This window comes from Salvelinus fontinalis, chromosome 36 (genome assembly GCF_029448725.1).
Source record: "Salvelinus fontinalis isolate EN_2023a chromosome 36, ASM2944872v1, whole genome shotgun sequence".
In the NCBI taxonomy this organism is placed as follows: domain Eukaryota; kingdom Metazoa; phylum Chordata; class Actinopteri; order Salmoniformes; family Salmonidae; genus Salvelinus; species Salvelinus fontinalis.
In genome coordinates this window covers 5,603,944-5,629,906 of record NC_074700.1, presented here as the reverse complement: position 1 = coordinate 5,629,906, position 25,963 = coordinate 5,603,944, and the positions used below count along the sequence as shown (strand labels likewise).

The 25,963-nt window shown below is 46.3% G+C and overlaps 1 protein-coding gene across 3 annotated transcripts in view; it reads left to right on the top strand.

The window, feature by feature from the left end:
- Positions 1-25,963, top strand: part of LOC129835071 (ankyrin-2-like) — a 167,629-nt gene that overhangs the window by 49,273 nt on the left and 92,393 nt on the right. For all 3 annotated transcript variants that reach the window (XM_055900426.1, XM_055900424.1, XM_055900425.1), the window contains exon 2: positions 16,323-16,424. In XM_055900426.1, the coding sequence (XP_055756401.1) occupies positions 16,323-16,424 (102 nt within the window). The remainder of the gene's footprint in view (positions 1-16,322; positions 16,425-25,963) is intronic.

Here is a 25,963-nt window from a genome sequence, read left to right as displayed (position 1 = left end):
TTTTGCAATTACGTTACCCTAAAAAGTAGGGAAGCCTGTTTTTGATTTTTGATCCCAGGGCAGGGAAGTGAATATGTATAGTACTAGACAAAAGTGTGGACACCCCTACTCATTCAAGGGTTTTTCTTTATTTTTACTATTTTCCACGTTGTGGAATAATAGTGAAGACATCAAAACAATGAAATAACACATATGGAATTATGTAGTAACCAAAAAAGTTTAAATCAAATCAAAATATATTTTATATTTGAGATTCTTCAAAGTAGCCACTCTTTGCCTTGATGACAGCTTTGCCCACTCTTGGCATTCTCTCAACCAGCTTCATGAGATAGTCATCTGGAATGCATTTCAATTAACATGTGTGCCTTGTTGAAAGTTAATTTGTGGAATTTCTTTCTTTAATGAGTTTGAGCTAATCAGTTGTGTTGTGACAAGGTAGGGCTGGTATACAGAAGATAGCCCTATTTGGTAAAATACCAAGTCCATATTATGGCAAGAACAGCTCAAATAAGCAAAGCGAAATGACAGTCCATCATTACTTTAAGACATGAAGGTCAGTCAATCAGGAAAATGTCATGAAAGTTTCTTCAGGTGCAGTTGCAAAAACCATCAAGCGCTATGATGAAACTGGCTCTCATGAGGACCGCAACAGGAAAGGAAGACCCAGAGTTACCTCTGCTGCAGAGGATAAGTTCATTAGAGTTACCAGCCTCAGAAATTGCAGCCCAATTAAATGCTTCACAGAGTTCAAGTAACAAACACATCTCAACATCAGCTGTTCAGAGGAGACTGTGTGAATCAGGTCTTCAAGGTCGAATTACTGCAAAGAAACCACTACTAAAGGACAACCATAAGAAGCAGGGACTTGCTGGGGCCAAGAAACACGAGCAATGGACATCAGACCGGTGGAAATCTGTCCCTTGGTCTGATGAGTCCAAATTTGAGATTTTTGGTTCCAACTGTCGTGTCTTTGTGAGATGCAGAGTAGGCAGACGGATGATCTGCGCATGTGTAGTTTCCACCGTGAAGCATGGAGGGGTGATGGTGTGGGGGTGCTTTGCTGGTGACATTATCTGTGATTTATTTAGAATTCAAGGCACACTTAACCAGCATGGCTACCACAGCATTCTGGAGTGATACGCCATCACATCTGGTTTGCGCTTAGTGGGACTATCATTTATTTTTCAACAGGACAATGACCCAACACACCTCCAGGCTGTGTAAGGGCTATTTGACCAAGAAAGAAACCCTTGAATGAGTAGGCGTGTCCAAACTTTTGACTGGCACTGTATGTCAAGTGTGTCTAAGTGGTACTTATTGATCCACAGCCATGTGGAAACGTACCACGTACAACATGTTGAATATTACATTAGTGTCCTCCACAGGGCATCCGAGTGCACTACTCTACACTGTGCAGCGTCTCCCGTTTGACAAGCAGTTTGGCGCGTGTTGACCTGTTTGCTCAGTAGCCAAACTTGTCCATTGAGAATCCTAATTGCGTTCATCTTGCCCATCCCCTTCTAGCTAAACTGGAAGAGGCCCTTTTCCCCGAGCTAGCCCAACCCGACCACACCCACACATCTGCTAATGCGACTCTAATTGGGTGATGAGAAGCCCTTAACCAACAATGCAGTTTTAAGAAAAATGCCCCCACAAAATAAATAAAAGTAACAAATAATTAAAGAGCAGCAGTAAAATAACAATAGCGAGGCTATATACAAGGGGGTAACGGTACAGAGTCAGTGTGCGGGGGCACCGGTTAGTGGAGGTAATTGAGGTAATATGTACATGTAGGTATAGTTATTAAAGTCACTATGCATAGATAATAACAGAAAGTAGCAGCATTGTAAAAGGGGGGGTGGGGGTAGGCAGTCTGCATAGCCATTTGATTAGATGTTTAAGTCTTATGGCTTGGGGGTAGAAGCTGTTTAGAAGCCTCTTGGACCTAGACTTGGGTCTCCGGTACCGCTTTCTGTGCGGTAGCAGAGAGAACAGTCTATGACTAGGGTGGCTGAAGTCTTTGACAATTTTTAAGGCCTTCCTCTGACCCACCTGGTATAGAGGTCCTGGATGGCAGTAAGCTTGGCCCCAGTGATGTACTGGGCCGTACGCACTACCCTATGTAGTGACTTGCGGTCGGAGGCCGAGCAGTTGCCATACCATGGTGCAGCTGTAGAACCTTTTGAGGATCTGAGGACCCATGCCAAATATTTTCAGTCTCTAGGTTTTGTCTTGCCCTCTTCACGACTGTCTTCTTGTGCTTGGACCATGATAGTTTGTTGGTGATGTGGACACCAAGGAACTTGAAGCTCTCAACCTGCTCCACTAAAGCCCCGTCGATGCTCTCTTCGTGGCAAGTAACACTGAAACATGCATGAGAGCATCAGCTGTGTGATCATGCTCTCCGCAGCCAATGTGAGTAAGAACTTTAAACAGGTCAACATTCACAAGGCCATCGGGCTTACCAGGACGTGGACTCTGAGCATGCGCTGACCAACTGGCAAGTGTCTTTACTGACATTTTCAACCTCTCCCTGTCTGAATCTGTACTACAAACACGTTTCAAGCAAACCACAATAGTCCCTGTGCCTAAGAACACTAAGGTAACCTTCCTAAATTACTACCGACCGTAGCACTCACGTCTGTAGCCATGAATTGCTTTGAAAGGCTGGTCATGGCTCACATTAACACCATTATCCCAAAAACCCTAGACCCACTACAATTTGCATACCGCCCCAACAGATCCACAGATGATGCAATCTCTATTGCACTCCACACTGCCCTTTCACACCTGGACAAAAGGAACACCTATGTGAGAATTCTATTCATTAACTACGGCTCAGTGTTCAACACTATAGTGCCCTCAAAGCTCATCACTAAGTTAAGGACCCTGGGACTAAACACCTCCCTCTGCAACAGGATCCTGGACTTCCTGGGTAGGTAACAACACATCCGCCACGCTGATCCTCAACACTGGAGCCCCTCAGGGGTGCGTGCTCAGTCTCCTCCTGTACTTCCTGTTCACTCATGACTGCACGGCCAGGCACGACTCCAACACCATCATTACGTTTGCCGATGACACAATAGTGTTAGGCCTGATCACCGACAATGATGAGACAGCCTATAGGGAGGAGGTCAGAGACCTGGCCGTGTGCTGCCAGGACAACAACCTCTCCCTCAACGTGATCAAAACAAAGGAGATGATTGCGGACTACAGGAAACAGCGGGTTGAACAGGCCCCCATTCTCATCGACGGGGCTTTAGTGGAGCGGGTTGATTGTTTCAAGTTCCTTGGTGTCCACATCACCAACAAACGATGGTCCAAACACACCAAGTCAGTCGTGAAGAGAGCACAACAACACCTTTTCCCCCTCAGGAGACTGAAAAGATTTGGCATGGGTCCCCAGACCCTCAAAAAGTTATTCAGCTGCACCATCGAGAGCATCCTGACAGGTTGCATCACCGCCTGGTATGGTAACTGCTCGACATTTGACTGTAAGGTGCTACAGAGGGTAGTGCGTACGGCCCAGTACATCACTAATCAAATGGCCACCTGATTATTTACATTGACATCTCCCCCCATTTGTTTTTTACACTGCTGCTACTTACTCACTGTTTATTATCTATGCATAGTCACTTCCCCCCCTATCTACATGTACAAATTACCTCGACTGACCTGTACCCCCGCACATTGACTCGGTACCGGTACCCTCCCTGTATTTAGCCTCATTATTGTTATTTTATTGTGTTTATTTTTTACTTTACTAAATATTTTCTTAACTATTTTTTGAACTGCACTGTTGGTTAAGGGCTTGTAAGTAAGCATTTCACAGTAAGGTCTACACATGTTGTATTTGGCGCAGGTGACAAATAAAGTTTGATTTGATTTGACCACAGATTTAAGCTGGTTGTTGTCTGCTCCGCCCACAGGATTACATATTCATCTCAGCTGTAGTACTGAGGGAAATTGAAACAAAATATCCTTTAGATGGAGGCACCAGTGGTGGAATTGGATGGGTAGGGAATTAGTGGGTGGGGGGTTTGATATTGAGTAGTGGGAGGAGTTAAACATGGTAGGAAGTGATTGGGTTAGTGGGGGAGTGGGGGAAGGGGTTGTTTAGTTGCTATCGCTTGTGATGCATGTGCTTAGGGGCGGGGTCTGGATCTCTGATACACCATAATAACATTGCTTCCCATTGGGCAAACTAAGAGAATGTGTTTGTTGGCAGACAATGCAGGCACTCAAGCATTAAAAGCACAATTGAAGGAGACGTTAGTAAATTACCTGGAGGATAAGGTTAATAGGGATAATTGTTAATTGTGATCATTGTTATTCGATTATACTTGCCTTTTTTAGCGGAAGGTCTCGTCTCCACATTATTTGTGATGGGTCTAACCTATAGTCAAGTGTGTGTGATAGGGTTGTGTGTGTGTGTGAGGTGGTGTGAGAAGGCTTAGAGAGGGATATTAATGGTCCGATCATGTAAATGTTTTATAGACGATGGGGGTGACTCTGCAGAAATAGACTTCGAATAAGCTCTGAAGGAGTCTGTACTTCTGGTTTGAGTAACTCATTTGTATGGCTCGTTAACGCTCTCTGCAGTTGGATGCTTCTCCTCAGTTAGTTGGAAGTGGTTGAAACGATTTAATTGCCCTCTCTTCACACTTTTACACAATATGCCTCCAGACTTTTGAGTCTGATAATTGCCCTGCAGTAAAGGGTCTAAAATTGCTTCATTTTTTTGTTAATTTATTCATTCATTCTTAGAGAATAGTTTTCCATGGTTGTGTGGTTCTTTACAATGAAGTGTGTTTACTCCCTGCATGGGCTAACATATTCCAGTGAATGAGAAATATTTGGCCGACATTTTGAAACAGGGTGGGCATTGTTAGTACCGTCACAATGCCAAGTCACATGTTCAGACCAGAGAGAACGGGCACATTTACCTCACATTTACAGAACACATACAGGATCACACACACACACACACACACACACACACACACACACACACACACACACACACACACACACACACACACACACACACACACACACACACACACACACACACACACACACACAAATCTTGAAATGCAGCTGAGTAGCATTTCAAATGAGACAAGCTCACAACAGATCTGACAAACACCTAGCTAGGCCTCTCTCAGCTGAGATCAATCACTATGGTGGATCTGGGGGTGAATGAATTACAAATCCTGAACCCTGAGAGCGAGATCAATTCAATAAAAAGATCTGGCTCTGCCTTTAATTTTCCGCCCAGCTTCACCCAATCAATAATCAGTGCTGTAGGCTTCACTGTGACACACAGAGGACAAGATTCACAATACAATACATTTAAATAGCTATTGTGTGACTGCTGAAGTTCATACTAGCTCTCCGACTGGAGAAGTTGAGAGTTATAACCTTTCCCCACCCCCCTTCATGACATCAGGTTAAGTCAGCACCACGCACTAAGGCATGGTCACCCTCAGCGTGATAACAGCCCTCATCGCCAGGGGTAACCCTGCCTCTGACCTCCATGAGAGGGCATTCCAGAGCAACCAGGGGGCTACTGTACCTCCCCCACCCCCTCATCCGTTTTGGCATGCCACCCTCCCGCCGGTCGGACCACCCTCGTTCCCATGCATATCTAGGCTGGTGGGTGTAAATATAGCTGGAATCAGCAATGGGCCAGTGTTAGCGCTTAGCGTTAGTTGTAGATGGTGCTCCTAGAGGGGGACAAGGAAAGCTGGCGAGGCTGACAGGCAGAGTGGGTTTGCTGGGCAAAAGGTAGCGTCTTAGCCCACCTGTGGATGGTAGCCTCCAGCCGTTAGCGCTTTAGGGGTAGAGGAGGGGTGGATGGGTAAAAAAATATATAGGACTATTTTTTTGTGTGGAATTACTAGAGCAACTTTACCCGGTTTTGTTGGTTTGTTTGCATTTGATGACGCCTGGCTTCGCAGACACTGGGATTGTGACTAGCGGTTGCCATGGGCAACGCAGCAATGTGTAAGGTGTGTGAGGCTGAAAAGGGTTTGAAAGCCAATGGGAGTCAACCCAAGATGGACCATGTTCTACCAGAGTCAGACTACTACTGCTTTGAACAACATCCCGAGCCTGAGCCAGAACCCCAAATACTGGTAAGACTTGGGGCATAATTTAGGGATAACATTTCTGAAGTGTGTTAGAAGAATTGAAAGGTGTGAAATTCCATGCCACTCCTGCCTTGGGTCTCCAGTCTCTTGCTTATTTTATTTGTACTGGAGCTCTTTAAAAATAGCTCTTGTATCTTTTTCCCACCCCGGGTAAACCCCATGACTAACGTTGTTGTGTTTGTTATAGTAATATTCTCCCCTCCATTACACCAAGGCGGCGAATAGTGTGGTGTACTTGTTTACAGTGTTTACAGTTTACAGCATATTGAAAGGACTCACCAAAGAAGAATCAGTTATTTCAACTGACCTTCCCCCAGGGGAAAATAATCTGCCCAATCCTGCTATGCTCAAAGGCTTTGCCACATCAAAGAGGTGTGGACAGAGTTACCGACAGCGAAGCCAACCAAGGGATGGGATACAAAAATAAAGCCAGCCGAGTGCCAGGCCAGAAACGTCTAGGCAGCTGTGTCATACAGAGTGGGTCATGTGAAGCAGACACAGGTGTGAGACAGCGGTACCCATACCGATCTGCCATTGGACAGAGCTGCCTGTGAGGACGTTGTGACTCAGATGAGCTAGCGACTCTTAGCGACCCATAGTGACTCTTCTACCAGCAGAGAATCATTGCCTGGAAAGAGAGAAAGGGAGAGCGCGAGAGAGGTAGAGAATCGAGAGAGCCCTGAACATCTATACCTGGGTAAGAGAGGATGAAGCTGCGAGAGAGAAAAAACATCATTCTGAAAGGGGGATATCGACCTCCCCGCCATGTTTTCTGACTCAGCACTATTTTCTTCAAAACAATTATAGTGTGTGAAAGGCGCGTGAAAGCAGGCAAAATAAATTGCTTTGGAGAATGTGAGAATTCATTGTGTCCAGTATGTAATTAATGATAGGAGGGTGAGAGGGAGGTGAGGGTGAGAGGGAGGGAGGGAGGGAGAGAGAGAGAGTGCTATTTGTGCTAAAGGTATGCGAAACTGCTAAAGGCAGTTCTTAGTGTACAATTTATTTGTTTGGGAGCCTTGCATTTTATTGTGAGACCTAGTATTTCCATAATTGATATTGATTTCCATCCCTCCCTACAGTGCAGTATAATGTACTGCGCTGTGCTAGCTGCAGTTGTGTTGTGTTCAATATCCCACTCATTTCCAGAGCAATGACCAGTACATTCCAATTCCCCTGGAGTGTCTCCTCCTATCACCTCACATCACACTCAACTTACACTCCACACTCATACCATGCCTGCTGAGATAAAGGACATGGTGTGACTTAGAGGAGTACTGTAAGAGTTAAGGGTGTGCCGACATGGCCAAACTCGTATTTCGTAATCGTAGCCGTAAGTTGACAGTTGATAGTCGGATCAGATGATACTTGTGATTGGAATAAACAGAAGTGTTTTAATATGCCTAAATAGATGTTGGCAAAATAAACTATATATACAAAAGTATGTGGACACCCCTTCAAATTAGTGGATTCGGGCTATTTCAGCCACACAAGTTGCTGACAGGTATATAAAATCGAGCACACGGCCGTGCAATCTCCATAGACAAACATTGGCAGTAAAATGGCCTTACTGAAGAGCTCAGTGACTTTCAACGTGGCACCATCATAGGATACTACCTTTCCAACATTTTAGTTCGTTGAATGTATGCCCTGCTAGCGCTTCCCCGGTCAGCTGTAAGTGCTGGTATTGTGAAGTGGAAACGTCTAGGAGCAACAACGGTTCAGCCGTGAAGTGGTAGGCCACACAAGCTCACGGATGGGACCGTTTGGTGCTGAAGCACGCAGCGCGTAACAATCGTCTGTCCTCAGTTGCAACACTCACTCCCGAGTTCCAAACTGCCACTGGTACTAACGTCAGCACAAGAACTGTTCGTCGGGAGCTTCATAAAATGGGTTCCCATGGCTGAGCAGCCGCACACAAGATCCCCATGTGCAATGCCAAGCGTCAGCTGGAGTGGTGTAAAGCTCGCCGCCATTGGAGTCTGGATCAGTGGAAATGCGTTTTCGGGAGTGATGAATCACACTTCACCATCTGGCAGTCTGACGGATAAATCTAGGTTTGGCGGATGCCAGGAGAACGCTACCTGCCCCAATGCATTGTGCCTGTGTCTGTGTGTCCTCAACTTGCAGTGGGCAGTTTGCTGTCACTCACTCAGAATGCACATTAGCATTTCATATTTTTCCCTACACTTGCCACACTTGTTAGATATAATGCACATTGACAGCTTGATAGCAAACGTCCTCGACATGTGATTTATTGTAGTTGCAGGCAGTAGCAATCTAAATGATCAGACTGAAAACATGCGAGGAAAAGTGAACGGGTGAAATTATGAGAAATAAAGCTTCACTCTATCCAATCAGAGCAACAGGATCAACGTACAGCCCACCCGTTTTCTTTACAGACAGGCAAACTAGCCAGTTGAGGTATTTTGACCGCTCACATGACCGACTCAACGGCAGTACCGTATGGTTTAGAAACTCTGTCACTGACTGACATGACAAAGATGCTTGGATCATAATTATATCCAGAAAATTGCCCATATCCGTTACTTGATACTTGTTTTGACCGACTACTCGGCACAACCCTCGTAAGAGTGTAGCCTGGCGTATTTGTGCAAGTTTGTGTATAGTACGCACATTGTGTGTGTTTTATCAGGGGCCCTAATCTCCAGAGGGCCCGGTTATCATCCCCTGGGGCCACTTTCATTAGCAGCCATTTTTTAATGCTGCATTGGAATACAAATTCATTTGAAACGCCCAGAAAGACAGTGATGTGTGTGTGTAGTATGTCTGTGTTTGGCGTGTGTGAGTGTGTGTTTGTACTCCTTCAGAGTGTTCCTGTTATAGTTAACCACGCTGATAGCTAAAGGTCTGCTCTCTCTGAGGACGCCTACTGTTTTTGAGAAAATTGACTATTTTAAACAGTGGGTGGTGTTAGCTAAGAGCAGGGTCGTGTTGCTAGCGCATGCCAGATCTTACAATGCCTGGATAGGTATTGTATGTATCAGCTAACCACATCATATGTTATAGCAATCTGGTCCCCGACAGCACAGTTGATGACATGGCACGCAACCATTGGTTGATGCATGCAACGTCTGCGCAGGGGGACACGAACTATGCCTTCGACTTGACCCCTGACCTTTCACCCCTGAGTTAGCTCTCGCGCTCTTTGTCACTAAGTGGACTGTGGAAACTCTAGTGCACATTCTGATGGGTTTTTTTCTGCTCTTCACACCGTCTGTGCAAAGTGTTTTGGCCTTGAAATAGCTAGCAATATGACATTTGAAATCAGAAGATGTGGTTTATAGGTTATCCTTCAGTGGCATATAGCAAGGCTTTGTTAGCCCTGCAAGGACAATACAGCATCCTTGTGCTTTTAAGAAAAATATTGTATGTTGTTTACCCTCCCCTACAATATTATTCATGGTTTTCTCGGTCAGCAACACACACTATCTTGCCTCAATCTGTCAAGCCTCAGTGAAAGCATTAGCCTCTACTGGTGAATTTAGAGTAGGTCTAAATTTAGTGTCCCTAACGAAGCTGGGCCTAGTGCTGATTTACTATATGCGAATGAGTCCTCAGGGAAATCCGTGGTTGGCCAGGATGCTCTGGCGGCCAGCTATATCCTGTTTTGGCATTGGCCCAGAAATGTTTGGCCCAGCTGATGTTGATGACACTGATTGCTAATGAAGGGGGCTCCCAGGATGAACCAATCACGAGGAAGTAACATCCCACAGCATGCAGAAACAATTACAGAAGAGAGGAGATCCTAGCCAATACATCAAACCGCATGCTTCCATTATGTCACCTTGATCTTGAAGCCTTTGAATATGTGGTGCGTTCATGTTATCACAATCTACAGCTTCCTATTGAACGTTTCCTTGTTTTTCATTGAGTCGAATGAGGTTCGATAGAATTCCATTTGGAAGCCTCATGTGTGATGAAGTCCGATGGTTTCCGATAATCATAGGGTATTAAAAGCTGAACTCGAGGTATGTGGTGGTAACGATCAAGGTTCCATGGATACTGCAGTCCAGTTGAATGTGATGACATAGTAATCATACTGTAATTACAGTATGTCTGCACATATAGCGGCTATGCATGCCAGGCAGCCCAAATGAGGGTTTAATGTAAAATACACACACACACATGCATGCCCACACGAACGCACACAAGGCACACACACAGTTGGCGAACCTGGCGTTAATGAAGGAAATGTTAACATTGACGCCAGTGTCTTAGTCCTAGGCACCAGTGGTGTGACATGGTTGCTGTGTACAACAGATACCCAGTAAACACTGTTGTCTGTTGATATGATAGGCTGTCATGATGTCCAAGAATAGAAGGTGTTGTTCCATTGGAGTGTGGGATTTTGTACACCAGCAAAAGACAAGGGTACAGTTGCCTTATCTGTGAATAAGCTTGCGTCACAGTGTGTGTGCGTGTTTGTGTATGTGCGTGCGTGCGTGTGTGTGGTGTGTGTGTTTACGTGTATGTGTGAGAATGATAATGTTCCTGTAAGAGCCTGTGGAGCATGTGATGCATGTTAGGAGGGTTTTTTAAGGCTGTGGTGATTGTGGCTTAGGGCAGTGTGGTGACACACACACACGGCTGAGATGTTCTATCTTTGGTAGAGGGGACCAGGTTAGGTTAGTGCCTAGGTACGTCTGTATCACACATGAGGTTGCTGAGCTTGTTACAAGCCTGTACTTCCCCTATCAGCACTGGTGTAATGTTGAGTGAGTTTGCCACATTATACAAGCCTGAAAAATGGCTCTTATGGTAAAATAAAGTAGTTAAATGATCTATGTGTGAACTCTTAGGTTACACCGCACCCCAGAGAGAGAAATAGAGAGAGAGAGAGAGAAAAAACAGTTGTCATGGTTACCATGAGAGGCAGGGCCGCTTGTCTCCATGGCAACTGGGAGGGCCGAGGATGTTTCCAACAGCATTGGTCATTGGACGGTCGTCTTGGGATATAATATTTACTTTATTTATACTGTAAATTCTCCACACACATTCTACTCTGTGTAAATTATTGTTTTATGCAATCTCAGTTTAGGGAGGCTTTTGAAGCTGAAATGACATGGTCGGTAATGTGATGTCACGCTTCACAGGTTCGGTTGAAATTCCCAGTGATATACAGTACCAGTCAAAAGTTTGGACACAACTACTCCTTACAGGGTTTTTCTTTATTTGTACTATTTTCTACAGTGTAGAATAATAGTGAAGACATCAAAACTATGAAATAACACATATGAAATCATGATTCCATATGTGTTATTTCATAGTTTTGATGTCTTCACTATTTTTCTACAATTTAGAAAATAGTACAAATGGTACTGTGGACATCTAGACTAAAGCATAGGCCTACTGGCTAGACGACATTAGATAATGTTTAAAAAAGTGCAATTCTGCCACTTTTCAACCTCCTATTTATTATTTCCAGCACCCAAAACCAGTATCTACATACTGCATGTGAAAACAGTGCATTTCTATGATCTGTGGTTAAAAAGATTAGAAGGTCATAGAAAATGCTTCTCTGTGACATCATGAGGTAGGATTAAAATTTAAAGAAAATGTGATTTTTTATTCAAACCCTGCAACAAGTTCCTAGCCAGAGGCAGGGTATTTCCTTGCTCCCACGACACCGCAAATCTCATAGTGTTTGAAAATCACTTAAAAATTAAAAATAAAATAAAACTTTTGATGAGGTCGTCGGGTAGAACTTTTTAACTTCATATTTTTTTCTTCTACAATACGTAGAAATGTGCCGTTAGCACATAGACACTGGTGTGCTGGAGATAATGAAAATGAGTTTGAAAAGGGATGGAATTGCCCTTTAAGGTCGAAGGATTTGCCCCTCACTGTCAGAGCATACATCATGTAGGATATAATAATTGCAGACAGAGAACAAGGAATGCTATACCGATCCCCCTGACTGAAACAAAGCAGAGCCCAAACAGGTGGAGGCTGGGGTGGGTGGTGGGAAAGCAGGAAGGAGACATGCATAGCGAGTAACGCATGGCACAGCATAGCATGTCACCAAGAACATCAGCACATACTGTACCTTACGCACGCCAGCCATCAGAGAATGGTTAGTGCTATCTGGGATCCTTGGGCTGCCCCTACCCTAACCCTAAACTTAACCCATACCTTAACTATTTTAAATGGCAACTTCAATGGGGTGACGTCAGAGTTGGACGTCTCAAGGATTCCGGATAGCAAGGACCATCATCAGGGAATGTGTGTGCAACCTGGTCGACTAATATACCTCCATATTAAGGTAGTGTGATGAATCTAATTGGAGGCAATATCAGCTGATGCGACACTCGTGTTTCCTGTATGAACCTGCTGCGTTTGATTTATTAATCAAGGGTAACACACAGTAAGAATTGTTCATTTTGTCTCTGTAAAGAATGGCTTATGAATGAACACAATACCAAAGACCTTCATATCTGATTGAGTAAGTTACCTCCTTCCCACTCTCTGTTTTTACTTTCTTTCTTTCTTTCTCTCTCTCTCTCTCTCTCTCTCTCTCTCTACTCTCTACCTCTCCTTAATATCACGACTCCACGTAGGAGTGTTCATTCACCCGCAAAGCCATAAAACACCCTCTCTTTTCTTAATTCATTCTCATCTCTCCACCCTCTCTGCCTTGCATAATGTGACTCGGGCAGCTAGGAATCTGACTGGGGATTTTATCTGGCATTTCTACCCCTCTGTTCTGTAGGCCTAATGGTACCATTGTATAATGTAGCTGAGTACAATTCTGACACTGTCTTTCAGTCAGTATACACGTGCACAGTGACCTATTGCTGCTTTGAGATGACCACACTCCCCTTCTCTGATATCCATATGTGGTTTGTACAGAGAGACAGTGAGAAACATTATTCAGCAAAAAATTGTAATATGATTCATAAAAACAAAATGGCTGCTGTTCATTAACTTCTTACATGTTGAAGTGGTTCCCTTAGGTGAGCTGTAATGCTGCTCTTTAACATGCAAGGTGCAGAGGATTGATATTAAAGGGAATTTGGTTGGTGTAACAATATCATCCTACCCCTGTGGGCTGGCTGGACAACCCACAAGCTGTTCCTCTGGACCTCTCCGTCTGTCAGATATATAGAGCAGAGATATCCCTCCCTAGAGAAATCATCTGAGCTGTCTCCAAGGAACCCCAGGAGACCCCCCCCCCCCCCCCCCGCCCTGCCCCCTCTCAGTCTGGGATAAGGTATCAAACTCATTGGAGGTGTGAGACACAGTTACAGACAGTGAAGTAGGCTTGTATCACTATATACAGTACCAGTCAAATGTTTGGACACATCTACTCGTTTTCCTAATTTTTTACTATTTTGTCAATTGTAGAATAATAGTGAATGCATCAGAACTATGAAATAACACATATGGAATCATGTAGTAACCAAGAAAGTGTTAAACAAATCAAAATATATTTCAGATTTGAGATTATTCAAAGTTGCCACAATTTGCCTTGATGACAGCTTTGCACACTCTTGGCATTCTGTCAACCAGCTTCATGACGTAGTCACCTGGAATGCATTTCAATTAACAGGTGTGCCTTGTTAAAAGTAAATTTGTGGAATTTCTTTCCTTCTTAATGCATTTGAGCCAATCAGTTGTGTTGTGACAAGGTATGGTGGTATACAGAAGATAGGCCTATTTGGTAAAAGACCAAGTCATATTAAGTGCAGCTCAAGTAAGCAAAGAGAAACGACAGTCCATCACTAATTTAGGACATGAAGGTCAGTCAATACGGAAAATTTAAAGTGCAGTCGCAAAAACCATCAAGCGCTATGATGAAACTGTCTCTCATGAGGACCGCCACAGGAAAAGAAGACCCAGAGTTACCTCTGCTGACGAGGATGAGTTCATTAGAGTTACCAGCCTCAGAAATTGCAGCCCAAATAAATGCTTCACAGAGTTCAAGCAACAGACACATCTCAATATCAACTGTTAGGAGGAGACTGCATGAATCAGGCCTTCATGGTCGAATTGCAGCAAAGAAACCACTACTTAAGGACACCAATAAGAAGAAGAGACTTGCTTGGGCCAAGAAACACAAGCAATGGACATTAGACCAGTGGAAATCTGTCCTTTGGTCTGATGAGTCCAAATTTGAGATTTTTAGTTCCAATCGCCTTGTCTTTGTGAGACACAGAGTAGGTGAATGAATGATCTCTGCATGTGTGGTTCTCACCATGAAGTATGGAGGAAGAGGTGTGATGGTGTGGGGGTGCTTTGCTGGTGACATTATCTATGATTTATTTAGAATTCAAGGTACACTTAACCTGCATTGCTACCACAGCATTCTGGAGTGATACGCCATCCCATCTGGTTTGCGCTTAGTGGGACTATCATTTGTTTTCAACAGGACAATGACCCAATACACCTCCAGGTTGTGTAAGGGCTATTTGAGCAAGAAAGAGAGTGATGGAGTGCTTCCTCAGATGACCTGGCCTCCACAATCACCTGACCTCAACCCCATTAATGATTTAGGATGACTTGGACCGTAGAGTGAAGAAAAAGCAGCCAACAAGTGCTCAGCATATGTGGGAACTCCTTCAAGACTGTAGGAAAAGCATTCCAGGTGAAGCTGGTTGAGGGAATACCAAGAGTGTGCAAACCTTTCATCAAGGCAAAACGTGGCTAGTTTGAAGAATCTCAAATATAAAATAGATTTTGATTTGTTTAACACTTTTTTGGTTACTACAAGATTCCAATTGTGTTATGTAATAGTTTTGAAGTCTTCACTCTTATTCTACAATGTAGAAAATAGTAAAAGTAAAGAAAAACCCTTGAATGAGTATGTCCAAACTTTTGACTAGTACTGTCATATATATATATATATGTATTCACTCAGCTAACAGAGCTCAACTCGCCATCCTGCTGCTCAGTCTCACGGTTTAGCTCCTGTTTGGTTGTGCTGCGTATTGTTGTGTCCGGTCTGAATGATGCAGTGCAGTTCTCTGCAGCATCCACACACAGAACCGCTGACCAGGACAAATCACCACAATGTGTCTCTCATTACTGCCTTTAGATACGTTGTGAAGCATTGATCAGTAGCTGGGGGCATGGTCGTTCTTCATACGTATGCATTCACTTATGCAGGTAGGTATAACATAGGCTGTGACTGACTGTACATCAGATACAGTCAGTCATAATAGTGGAGCTCCTCTCACTGTCCTTTTCGTATCGGCCCTCTCATTATACAGTGTAAAGTACTCCCCACATTTACAGAAGTACTCCCCACATGTACTCCCCACATTTGAGTGTGTTTTAAACCATGAACAGCTCAGAGTTTGTGTTACAGTCCAGAGTATGCATTAACTCTGGGTCAGGAGTCTCTGTACAGCGGTGTAAGTGAATGAGTGACAGAATGGGTCAGAGGAGTGGGCATATCCACGGTCTGGGTTTGGGCTGAGCTGTGCTGCGTGCTGGAGCTATCTCTGGCCCTGTCTCCCTCACTGAGTGTCTCTGGGAGATAGCTAGCCTGGCTAGCCACAACGCTACTTCAATCAGGTGCCCAGTTACCAGCACAGGCTGGTTATCAGGGAGCGGTACTACTTTAGGGACTACATTCTACCTCCTCCTCACAGAGGAGAGAGGAAGCTGTGGTTCTGCAGTTCTGTGTCTGTATGTGTGTGCCAGGGTGTGTTTTGGGAACGAGAGGGGTAATGCAGACTCACTGCCGCTACGATCTAAAGTGTTGGTCCATCTCCAGCTTAGTCTGCCTCAGTGGATAAAAGTAGAGGACATGTCCATCAGTTGTATTCCTGTGTGTATCATTATACACTATTTCACTCGGATTGGAAAATGCTGATTCAGTGCATGTGTTGATGACTGCAGAAAATGAGTGACACTGCCACCAGGCTCCGTAGGGACTTCTAATGAGTGTTTGTCTTTGAGTCTCAGGGGCTGTAGTGTTGCCTGTGCAGGTTGGCATACTTGGCATTAAAGTGTGTCTCACCCCTCAAACAAGTGGTAGAATGCTGTATGCTAAGCTGTAACTCAATCTATTCTAGAAGTAATAAAAAAACGGACCTATTTCAAAGCAGTTCAAAACAGCGGTTAAGTTGTGCCAACGTTGTTCTCAATGGGTTCTAACATTGTTCTAACGTATTTTTTATTCTGTTTGTTCTTCTCCAGTCGGACAGCAACACCAGCTTCTTACGAGCGGCAAGGGCGGGGAACATCGACAAGGTTCTGGAGTACCTAAAGGGGGGAGTGGACATAGGTACCTGTAATCAGGTAAGAGACAAGTGGACATGCACACATGTGTACACGCACGCCAGGGAAAAAAAGAAAAACATTTGTGATAACTCAGAAACTGATTTACGGTAGACAGGACACATCATTTGTTTGTCTTGATGGTGCTGTTGATTGGTCTCTGTGGAGCCAAAATGGTGGCCAGTTCTCTCCTCAGTGTCACGTTCCTGACCTATTTATGTTAGTTGTTATGTGTGTTAGTTGGTCAGGACGTGAGGTTGGGTGGGCATTCTATGTTTTCTGTTTCTGTGTTGGTTTTGGGTCGCCTGGTATGGCTCTTAATTAGAGGCAGGTGTTTGGCGTTCCTCTAATTAAGAGTCATATTTAGGTAGGCGTTGTCACAGTGTTCGTTGTGGGTGATTGTCTTCCGTGTTTGTGTTATGTCTGCACCATACGGAACTGTATTCGGTTTGTTCGGTTTATGTAGTCTGTTTTCCATTTGTGCGTTCTTCGTGTTTATGTAAGTTCTCATGTTTAGGTCAGTCTACGTCGTTTGTTATTTTGTATCATTTCAAGTGTAGTTCGTGTTAGTTTTCCGTCTTGTCATTAAATTCAGTATGTGTTCAAACTTCGCTGCGCCTTGGTTCAATCCCTGCTCCTCTTCGGATGAAGAAGAGGAGGACAGCCGTTACAGAATCACCCACCACTCCAGAGCCAAGCAGCGGAGGCAAGGGAAAGCTCGACAGGGCAACAAGGATTTCTGGACTTGGGAGGAAATATTGGACGGGAGAGGTCCATGGGCACAGCAGGGAGAATATCGCCGTCCCAAAGCTGAGCTGGAGGCACGGAGGAGAGCAGAGGCTACCGGAGAGAGGAACCGGAGCTATGAGGGAACGCGTCTGGCACGGAAGCCAAAAAAGCCCGTAAGTAACACCCAAAAATTTCTTGGGGGGGGGCTAGGAGGTAGTGGGCCAAGGGCAGGTAGGAGACCTGCGCCCACTTCCCAGGCTTACCGTGGAGAGCGGGAGTACGGGCAGGCGCCGTGTTACGCAGTAGAGCGCACGGTGTCTCCTGTACGAGTGCATAGCCCAGTGCGGGTTATTCCACCTCCCCGCACTGGTAGGGCTAGATTGAGTATTGAGCCAGGTGTCATAAGGCCGGCTCAACGCGTCTGGTCTCCAGTGCGTCTCCTCGGGCCGGCATACATGGCACCGGCCTTACGCATGGTTTCCCCGGTTCGCCTACATAGGCCGGTGCGGGTTATTCCACCTCCCCGCACTGGTCGGGCGACCGGGAGCATTCAACCAGGTAAGGTTGGGCGGGTTCAATGCTCAAGAGTGCCAGTACGCCTCCACGGTCCGGTATTTCCGGCACCACCTCCCCGCCCCAGCCTAGTACCTACAGTGTCTACACTACGCACTAGGCTACCAGTGCGTATCCTGAGCCCTGTTCCTCCTCCACGCACTCTCCCTGTAGTGCGTGTATCTAGCCCGGTGCCTCCAGTTCCGGCACCACGCACTAAGCCACCTGTGCGTCTCCAGAGCCCTGAACACACTGTATCTTCTCCCCCTACTAATCCTGATGTGCTTGTCCTCAGCCCGGTGTCACCAGTGCCGGTACCTCGCATCAGGGATAGAGTAGGCTTTGAGAGTACAGTGTGCCCTGTCCCTGCTCCCCGCACTAGTAGGAAGGTGCTTGTCAGTAGCACGGTGCCTCCAGTTCCGGCACCACGCACCAGGTCTACAGTGCACCGTATCCGGCCAGAGCCATCCGTCTCCCCAGCGCCATCTGAGCCATCCGTCTCCCCAGCGCCATCTGAGCCATCCGTCTCCCCAGCGCCATCTGAGCCATCCGTCTCCCCAGCGCCATCTGAGCCATCCGTCTCCCCAGCGCCGTCTGAGCCATCCGTCTGCCATGAGCCTGCAAAGCCGCCCGTCTGCCATGAGCCTGCAAAGCCGCCCGTCTGCCATGAGCCTACAGAGCCATCCGCCAGACAGGAGCCGCTAGAGCCGTCAGCCAGACAGGAGCCGCTAGAGCCGTCAGCCAGACAGGATCTGCCAGAGCCGCCAACCAGACAGGATCTGCCAGAGCCGCCAACCAGACAGGATCTGCCAGAGCCGCCAACCAGACAGGATCTGCCAGAGCCGCCAACCAGACAGGATCTGCCAGAGCCGCCAACCAGACAGGATCTGCCAGAGCCGCCAACCAGACAGGATCTGCCAGAGCCGCCAGCGAGCCATGAGCAGCCAGAGCCGTCAGAGAGCCATGAGCAGCCAGAGCCGTCAGAGAGCCATGAGCAGCCAGAGCCGTCAGAGAGCCATGAGCAGCCAGAGCCGTCAGAGAGCCATGAGCAGCCAGAGCCGTCAGAGCGCCATGAGCGTCGAGAGCCGTCAGCCTGCCATGAGCGTCGAGAGCCGTCAGCCTGCCATGAGCGTCGAGAGCCGTCAGCCTGCCATGAGCGTCGAGAGCCGTCAGCCTGCCATGAGCGTCGAGAGCCGTCAGCCTGCCATGAGCGTCGAGAGCCGTCAGCCTGCCATGAGCGTCGAGAGCCGTCAGCCAGCCATGAGCGTCGAGAGTCGTCAGTCAGCCATGAGCTGCCCTTCAGCCTGAAACGGCTAGATACCCAGAACTGCCCATCAGTCCAGAGCTGTCTCTCTGTCCGGAGCTGCTTTTCAGTCCGGAGTTGCCCCTCTATCCTGATCTCCCTCTCTATCTTAATCTACCTCTATATTCTTATCTATCCCTCTGTCTTGATTTATCTCTCTGTCCCGGTGTTGTCCTTATTAGTGAGGTTATTAAGAGGATTTTGTGGGGATGAAAAGAGGGTGGACATTCTTAGAGGGAGGAAGCTAGGATGGATTATGGTGGGGTGGGGACCTCGCCCGGAGCCTGAGCCACCACCGTGGTTAGATGCCCACCCAGACCCTCCCCTAGACTTTGTGCTGGTGCGTCCGGAGTTCGCACCTTGTGGGGGGGGTAATGTCACGTTCCTGACCTATTTATGTTAGTTGTTATGTGTGTTAGTTGGTCAGGACGTGAGGTTGGGTGGGCATTCTATGTTTTCTGTTTCTGTGTTGGTTTTGGGTCGCCTGGTATGGCTCTTAATTAGAGGCAGGTGTTTGGCGTTCCTCTAATTAAGAGTCATATTTAGGTAGGCGTTGTCACAGTGTTCGTTGTGGGTGATTGTCTTCCGTGTTTGTGTTATGTCTGCACCATACGGAACTGTATTCGGTTTGTTCGGTTTATGTAGTCTGTTTTCCATTTGTGCGTTCTTCGTGTTTATGTAAGTTCTCATGTTTAGGTCAGTCTACGTCGTTTGTTATTTTGTATCATTTCAAGTGTAGTTCGTGTTAGTTTTCCGTCTTGTCATTAAATTCAGTATGTGTTCAAACTTCGCTGCGCCTTGGTTCAATCCCTGCTCCTCTTCGGATGAAGAAGAGGAGGACAGCCGTTACACTCAGTCACCCAGGCGATCAATCTTACACCTTCTCTTCAATAACTCATTTAGCTCTTGGGATCTCTCCTTTGATCATCAGTCCTAATGCCAATCTGTCTACGGCGTGAGGGTTGCCGTTCTATCTCTGTCCATTGGGAGGAATGAGGCTGTCACGCCCTGGCCTTATTATTCTTTGTTTTCTTTATTATTTTAGTTAGGTCAGGGTGTGACATGGGGAATGTTTATGTTTTGTTGTTTTGGGTGTTTATTTGGTAAAGGGGTTAATGGGTGTAGTATATGGTTTTGTGTTGAGTGTAGATGTTTAGCATTGTCTATGGTGGTTAGTTATCTAGGAGAGTCTATGGTTGCCTGAATGAGTTCCCAATTAGAGACAGCTGATTTCGGTTGTCTCTGATTGGGAGCCTTATTTAGGGTAGCCATAGGCTCTCATTGGTTGTGGGTAATTGTCTATGTAAGAACGTTTGTAGCCTGTTTGTATGTGCACAACGTTTGTAGCTTCACGGTCGTTTTGTTATTTTGTTGTTTTGTTAAAGTGTTTTTGTGTCGTGTTCATCTTCGTGTTGTTTAATAAAAGAAGATGGCTTATTTTCCAAAAGCTGCATTTTGGTCCGTCAATCCACCACACGATCGTGACAGAATTACCCACCATAGGACCAAGCGGCATGGAAGGCGGCAACAGGACCTACCTACACAGGATCTCTGGAGTTGGGAGGACGAATTGGAAAGAGATGGACCTTGGGATCAACCTGGAGAATATCGCCTCCCTCGTGAAGAGCTGGAGGCAGCGAAAGCCGAGAGGAGGCGATATGAGGAGGCAGCACGGAGACAAGGCTGGAAGCCCGTGAGTACAACCCAAAAATTTCTTGGGGGGGGCCTTAAAGGGAGTGTGGCGAAGTCAGGTAGGAAACCTGCGCCTACTCCCTGTACTTACCGTGGAGAGCGAGAGTACGGGCAGACACCGTGTTACGCAGTAGAGCGCACGGTGTCTCCTGTACGCGTGCATAGCCCGGTTCGGTACATTGCAGCTCCACGTATCGGCCGGGCTAGACTGAGCGTTGAGCCATATGTCATGAAGCCGGCCCAACGCATCTGGTCACCAGTGCGTCTCCTCGGGCCGGCGTACATGGCACCAGCCTTACGCATGGTGTCCCCGGTTCGCCTACATAGGCCGGTGCGGGTTATTCCACCTCCCCGCACTGGTCAGGCGACGGGGAGCATAGAACCAGGTAAGGTTGGGCAGGCTCGGCGTTCAAGGGAGCCAGTACGCCTGCACGGTCCGGTATTTCCGGCGCCACCTCCCCGCCCCAATCCAGTACCACCAGTGCCTCCTCCGCGCACTAGCTATATGGTGCGTGTCTCCAGCCCTTTACCACCAGTGTCTAAACCACGCACCAAGCCTCCTGTGTGTCCCCAGAGTCCTGTGCGTCCTGTTGCTGCTCCCCGCACTAGCCCTGAGATGTGTGTCCCCAGCCCGGTGCCACCAGTCCCGGCACCACGCACCAGGCCTACAGTGCGCCTCAGCCGGCAGGAGTCTGCCGTCTGCACTGCAATGACTGAACTGCCCGTCTGCCAAGCGCCATCTGAGCCATCCGTCTCCCCAGCGCCATCTGAGCCATCCGTCTCCCCAGCGCCATCTGAGTCATCCGTCTGCAATGAGCCTGCAAAGCCGCCCGTCTGCCATGAGCCTGCAAAGCCGCCCGTCTGCCATGAGCCCACTGAGCCGTCCGCCAGACAGAAGCCGCTAGAGCCGCCAGCCAGACAGGAGCCGCTAGAGCCGTCCGTCAGACAGGATCTGCCAGAGCCGCCAACCAGACAGGATCTGCCAGAGCCGCCAACCAGACAGGATCTGCCAGAGCCACCAACCAGACAGGAGCAGCCAGATCAGTCAGCCAGCCATGAGCAGCCAGATCCGTCAGCTAGCCATGAGCAGCCAGATCCGTCAGCTAGCCATAAGCAGCCAGATCCGTCAGCTAGCCATGAGCAGCCAGATCCGTCAGTTAGCCATGAGCAGCCAGATCCGTCAGCTAGCCATGAGCAGCCAGATCCGTCAGCTAGCCATGAGCAGCCAGATCCGTCAGCTAGCCATGAGCAGCCAGATCCGTCAGCTAGCCATGAGCAGCCAGATCCGTCAGCTAGCCATGAGCAGCCAGATCCGTCAGCTAGCCATGAGCAGCCAGATCCGTCAGCCAGCCATGAGCAGCCAGATCCGTCAGCCAGCCATGAGCAGCCAGATCAGTCAGCCAGCCATGAGCAGCCAGATCAGTTAGCCAGCCATGAGCAGCCAGATCCGTTAGCCAGCCATGAGCAGCCAGATCTGTCAGCCAGCCATGGGCCGTCCCTCAGTCCGGAGCTGCAGTCCCTCAGTCCGGAGCTGCAGTCCCTCAGTCCGGAGCTGCCATTCCTCAGTCCGGAGCTGCCCCTTACCCTGGAGCTGCCCCTTACCCTGGTGCTGCCCCTTACCCTGGTGCTGCCCCTTACCCTGGTGCTGCCCCTTACCCTGGTGCTGCCCCTTACCCTGGTACTGCCCCTTATCCTGGTACTGCCCCTTATCCTGGTACTGTCCCTTACCCTGGTACTGTCCTTTAGTCCGGAACTGCCCCTTAATGCAATGGGGTTAATGTGGAGGGGGGTCGTTTGGAGAAAGCCTAGGAGGTGGTTAGGGACTGTGGTGACGAGGGGACTACGACCAGAGCCGGAGCCGCCACCGTGGAGGGGAGCCCACCCAGACCCTCCCCTAGACTGTGTATGGGGCGCCCGGAGTTCGCGCCTCAAGGGGGGGGTTATGTCACGCCCTGGCCTTATTATTCTTTGTTTTCTTTATTATTTTAGTTAGGTCAGGGTGTGACATGGGGAATGTTTATGTTTTGTTGTTTTGGGTGTTTATTTGGTAAAGGGGTTAATGGGTGTAGTATATGGTTTTGTGTTGAGTGTAGATGTTTAGCATTGTCTATGGTGGTTAGTTATCTAGGAGAGTCTATGGTTGCCTGAATGAGTTCCCAATTAGAGACAGCTGATTTCGGTTGTCTCTGATTGGGAGCCTTATTTAGGGTAGCCATAGGCTCTCATTGGTTGTGGGTAATTGTCTATGTAAGAACGTTTGTAGCCTGTTTGTATGTGCACAACGTTTGTAGCTTCACGGTCGTTTTGTTATTTTGTTGTTTTGTTAAAGTGTTTTTGTGTCGTGTTCATCTTCGTGTTGTTTAATAAAAGAAGATGGCTTATTTTCCAAAAGCTGCATTTTGGTCCGTCAATCCACCACACGATCGTGACAGAGGCTTACTGTACTGAACCGCATTTGTGCTACCAAAACATAACATTGATTCAACTCTATAGCAAAAATAACTTGAAATGAATAACTATCTTTGGGAGCTATGGTAACCACGTAATGTGTGTAATGTGATCAGTGTGGGTTGGCCTGTTAGTGATTAAACACAAAACATCTGACTATTTGGCTGTATTCCTAATCACCACACTCTAGTCTCTACAATTAACATTGTTCTCAGATTAAGAGAGGGATTGTCCCAGTCTCCTCGAGCGCTGTGTTTTTGCCGTTCTCTCTCAAATGTAATCATTGTCATCTTGAAGGAGGCTGTCAGCGTGATTACATTAGGAGTGAAGCGCCTCTGTCATTCAGGGTTCATTATTAAACAGGCGCTTTGCAAGGCAATACTTTTACGTAACACTGCTATGTCTGACAATAGCTTTCACTGAGCAAATCTAGGACAGGGAATGGCAATGTGCTTCCCTTTATAAAGAAAAACAGGCTAAATCAAAGTTTACATTTTTCTTGTTTTCTTATATGTTTCTGTTAGTAAGATCAACATCAAAACTGTGGATTTTAATACCGCTAATATTAACATTGAAAAATCAATGAATCAATAACATCTAAATCCATCACTCTGGATCTATAACTCTGACCTCTCGTAAATCCACCATGCGTCTCCTTCAGGTAAAATGAACAGAATGTTAAGTATATAGATGGAAGGAGGGATAGAATAAGAGGAGAAGAGGTAAGAGTGAGGAGTGTATTGAAAATGAATGTCAATGAACTAAGTAGCCCAGACCCAGCTTCTATTGCATTGGTGTATATGAGAGACACCCAGTTAAGTAGAACGGAATTGATGTTTATTTTGCAATAGAGTACCACAGTATGAGTCATTATAGACCATAAACCCTAGCAGTCAAACAAGGAAATGGTTCCAATCGTTTTTTATTTTTCCCATAGAGGATTTTAGAAACACTTAAAATAAGGGCTGTGTTTCGTGTAGGCTTACCCTGGCATGATAACCGTGTAAATCTCTCTAGGACAAGGTGACTTTTATCAATATATTTGCCTGTATTTACCCCCCCAAAAATGAAATGATAATTAGCTGCTAATGTGGCTATCATAATGAACTCATATCATTTTTTTACTGGCTACAGCTAGAGATTCAGGTGTCATTTGGTTAGCTAGCAAGAAACGTGAATCACTTTGCTAGCTCGTTAGCTATGCTGAACTTGAATGACTGTTATCCACAGTTAGTCTCTTAGCTGTCAATGAAATGTATTTGGCATCAATCAAATGGGCGGGAGAGGCAGGCAAATTCCCATTCATTTGTCAACACGTGGGTTGGGACAAACATACATTGGCAGGCAAGATGCAGAAGGACGAGCAGGCTACTATTCCCCATCGTTTCAGTGCAATTTTGACGGCCAACTAGCTGAAAGAGTTTGAGAGTGTTTATCTAATGTTCCCTTGTTAGATTTTTAGCTTATCTTGCTCTGGCTAGCATTAGTTGTTAATCTTGTTATTGTTGATGTGCATTGGCATCCGAGGGAGGGATAGCCTACCTTTCCATGGTTGTTTGATCAATAGGACTGTGAAGTTCCCAAATGTAAGAGGACTCCCGTGGTGTTTACATATTTGCAGGAATCGATTCAGGTGTATTTTGTGGCTTTTGGCGAATGTGTTCTAATGATCTAAAGTCACGCTGTTGCGGCTGCCTATAAACACACAGTTCAGTTCAAAGTGAATGATGGCAGGCCCGTGTGGCAAATGGCTTATTTGCATATAGGCCTACTGTAGCTCTGATTGGCTATGCCGCACCAGTCTGCGTAGACTCCGGTCCTGGACAAGACATATGTTTTTATTAGGTTTTATTTACTGCAGTGTCTATTAATTGTCCAAATGCACGGCCGCTTTCCCACTCTATATTGCTATAGAACTTTCACAAATGCCTTACTATATGTAATTCCCAAACATTCTATGAATTAACGAAAACGTGAAGATGACCATATACTATAAGTGCTCGCTTGTCAGAAAATGTAAAAAAATAAAAAGATGTCATATTCTTCCTGGGGGTCTATAGGAACAGATTTAAATAAGATTTCTTGTTGCTAAAACGCTGTTAGTTCCACATTAATTACTGGCCACTGGCAGGAGGGGATGGATCAGTGGTTTCAGGTCATTGGTGTTTCCCTCTGTCATTTTATTTCTTCTTCTCTCTCTCTCTCTCTCTCTCAATATCCTGCCTCTATTCCTAATTAAACCTGTGGGATGTGACAAAGTCTACTATATCCCATTGTAGAAATTACATTTGCATAGATTTACTGCTATTGACCATCCCAATGTTATAACAGCTACAGTTGAAGTCGGAAGTTTACATACACTTAGGTTGGAGTCATTAAAACTCGTTTTTCAACCACTCCACCAATTTCTTGTTAACAAACTATAGTTTTGGCAAGTCGGTTAGGACATCTACTTTGTGCATGACACAAATAATTAGATTATTTCACTTATAATTATTTCACTTATTATTCACTGTATCACAATTCCAGTGGGTCAGAAGTTTACATACAGTGCCTTTAAACAGCTTGGACATTTCCAGAAAACGATGTCATGGCTTTAGACGCTACTAATAGGCTAATTGACATAATTTGAGTCTATTGGAGGTGTACCTGTGGATGTATTTCAAGGCCTACCTTCAAACTCAGTGTCTCCTTGCTTGACATCATGGGAAAATCTAATGAAATCAGCCAAGACCTCAGAAAATAAATTGTAGACCTCCAGAAGTCTGGTTCACCCTTGGGAGAAATTTCCAAACGCCTGAAAGTACCACGTTCATCTGTACAAGCAATAGTACGC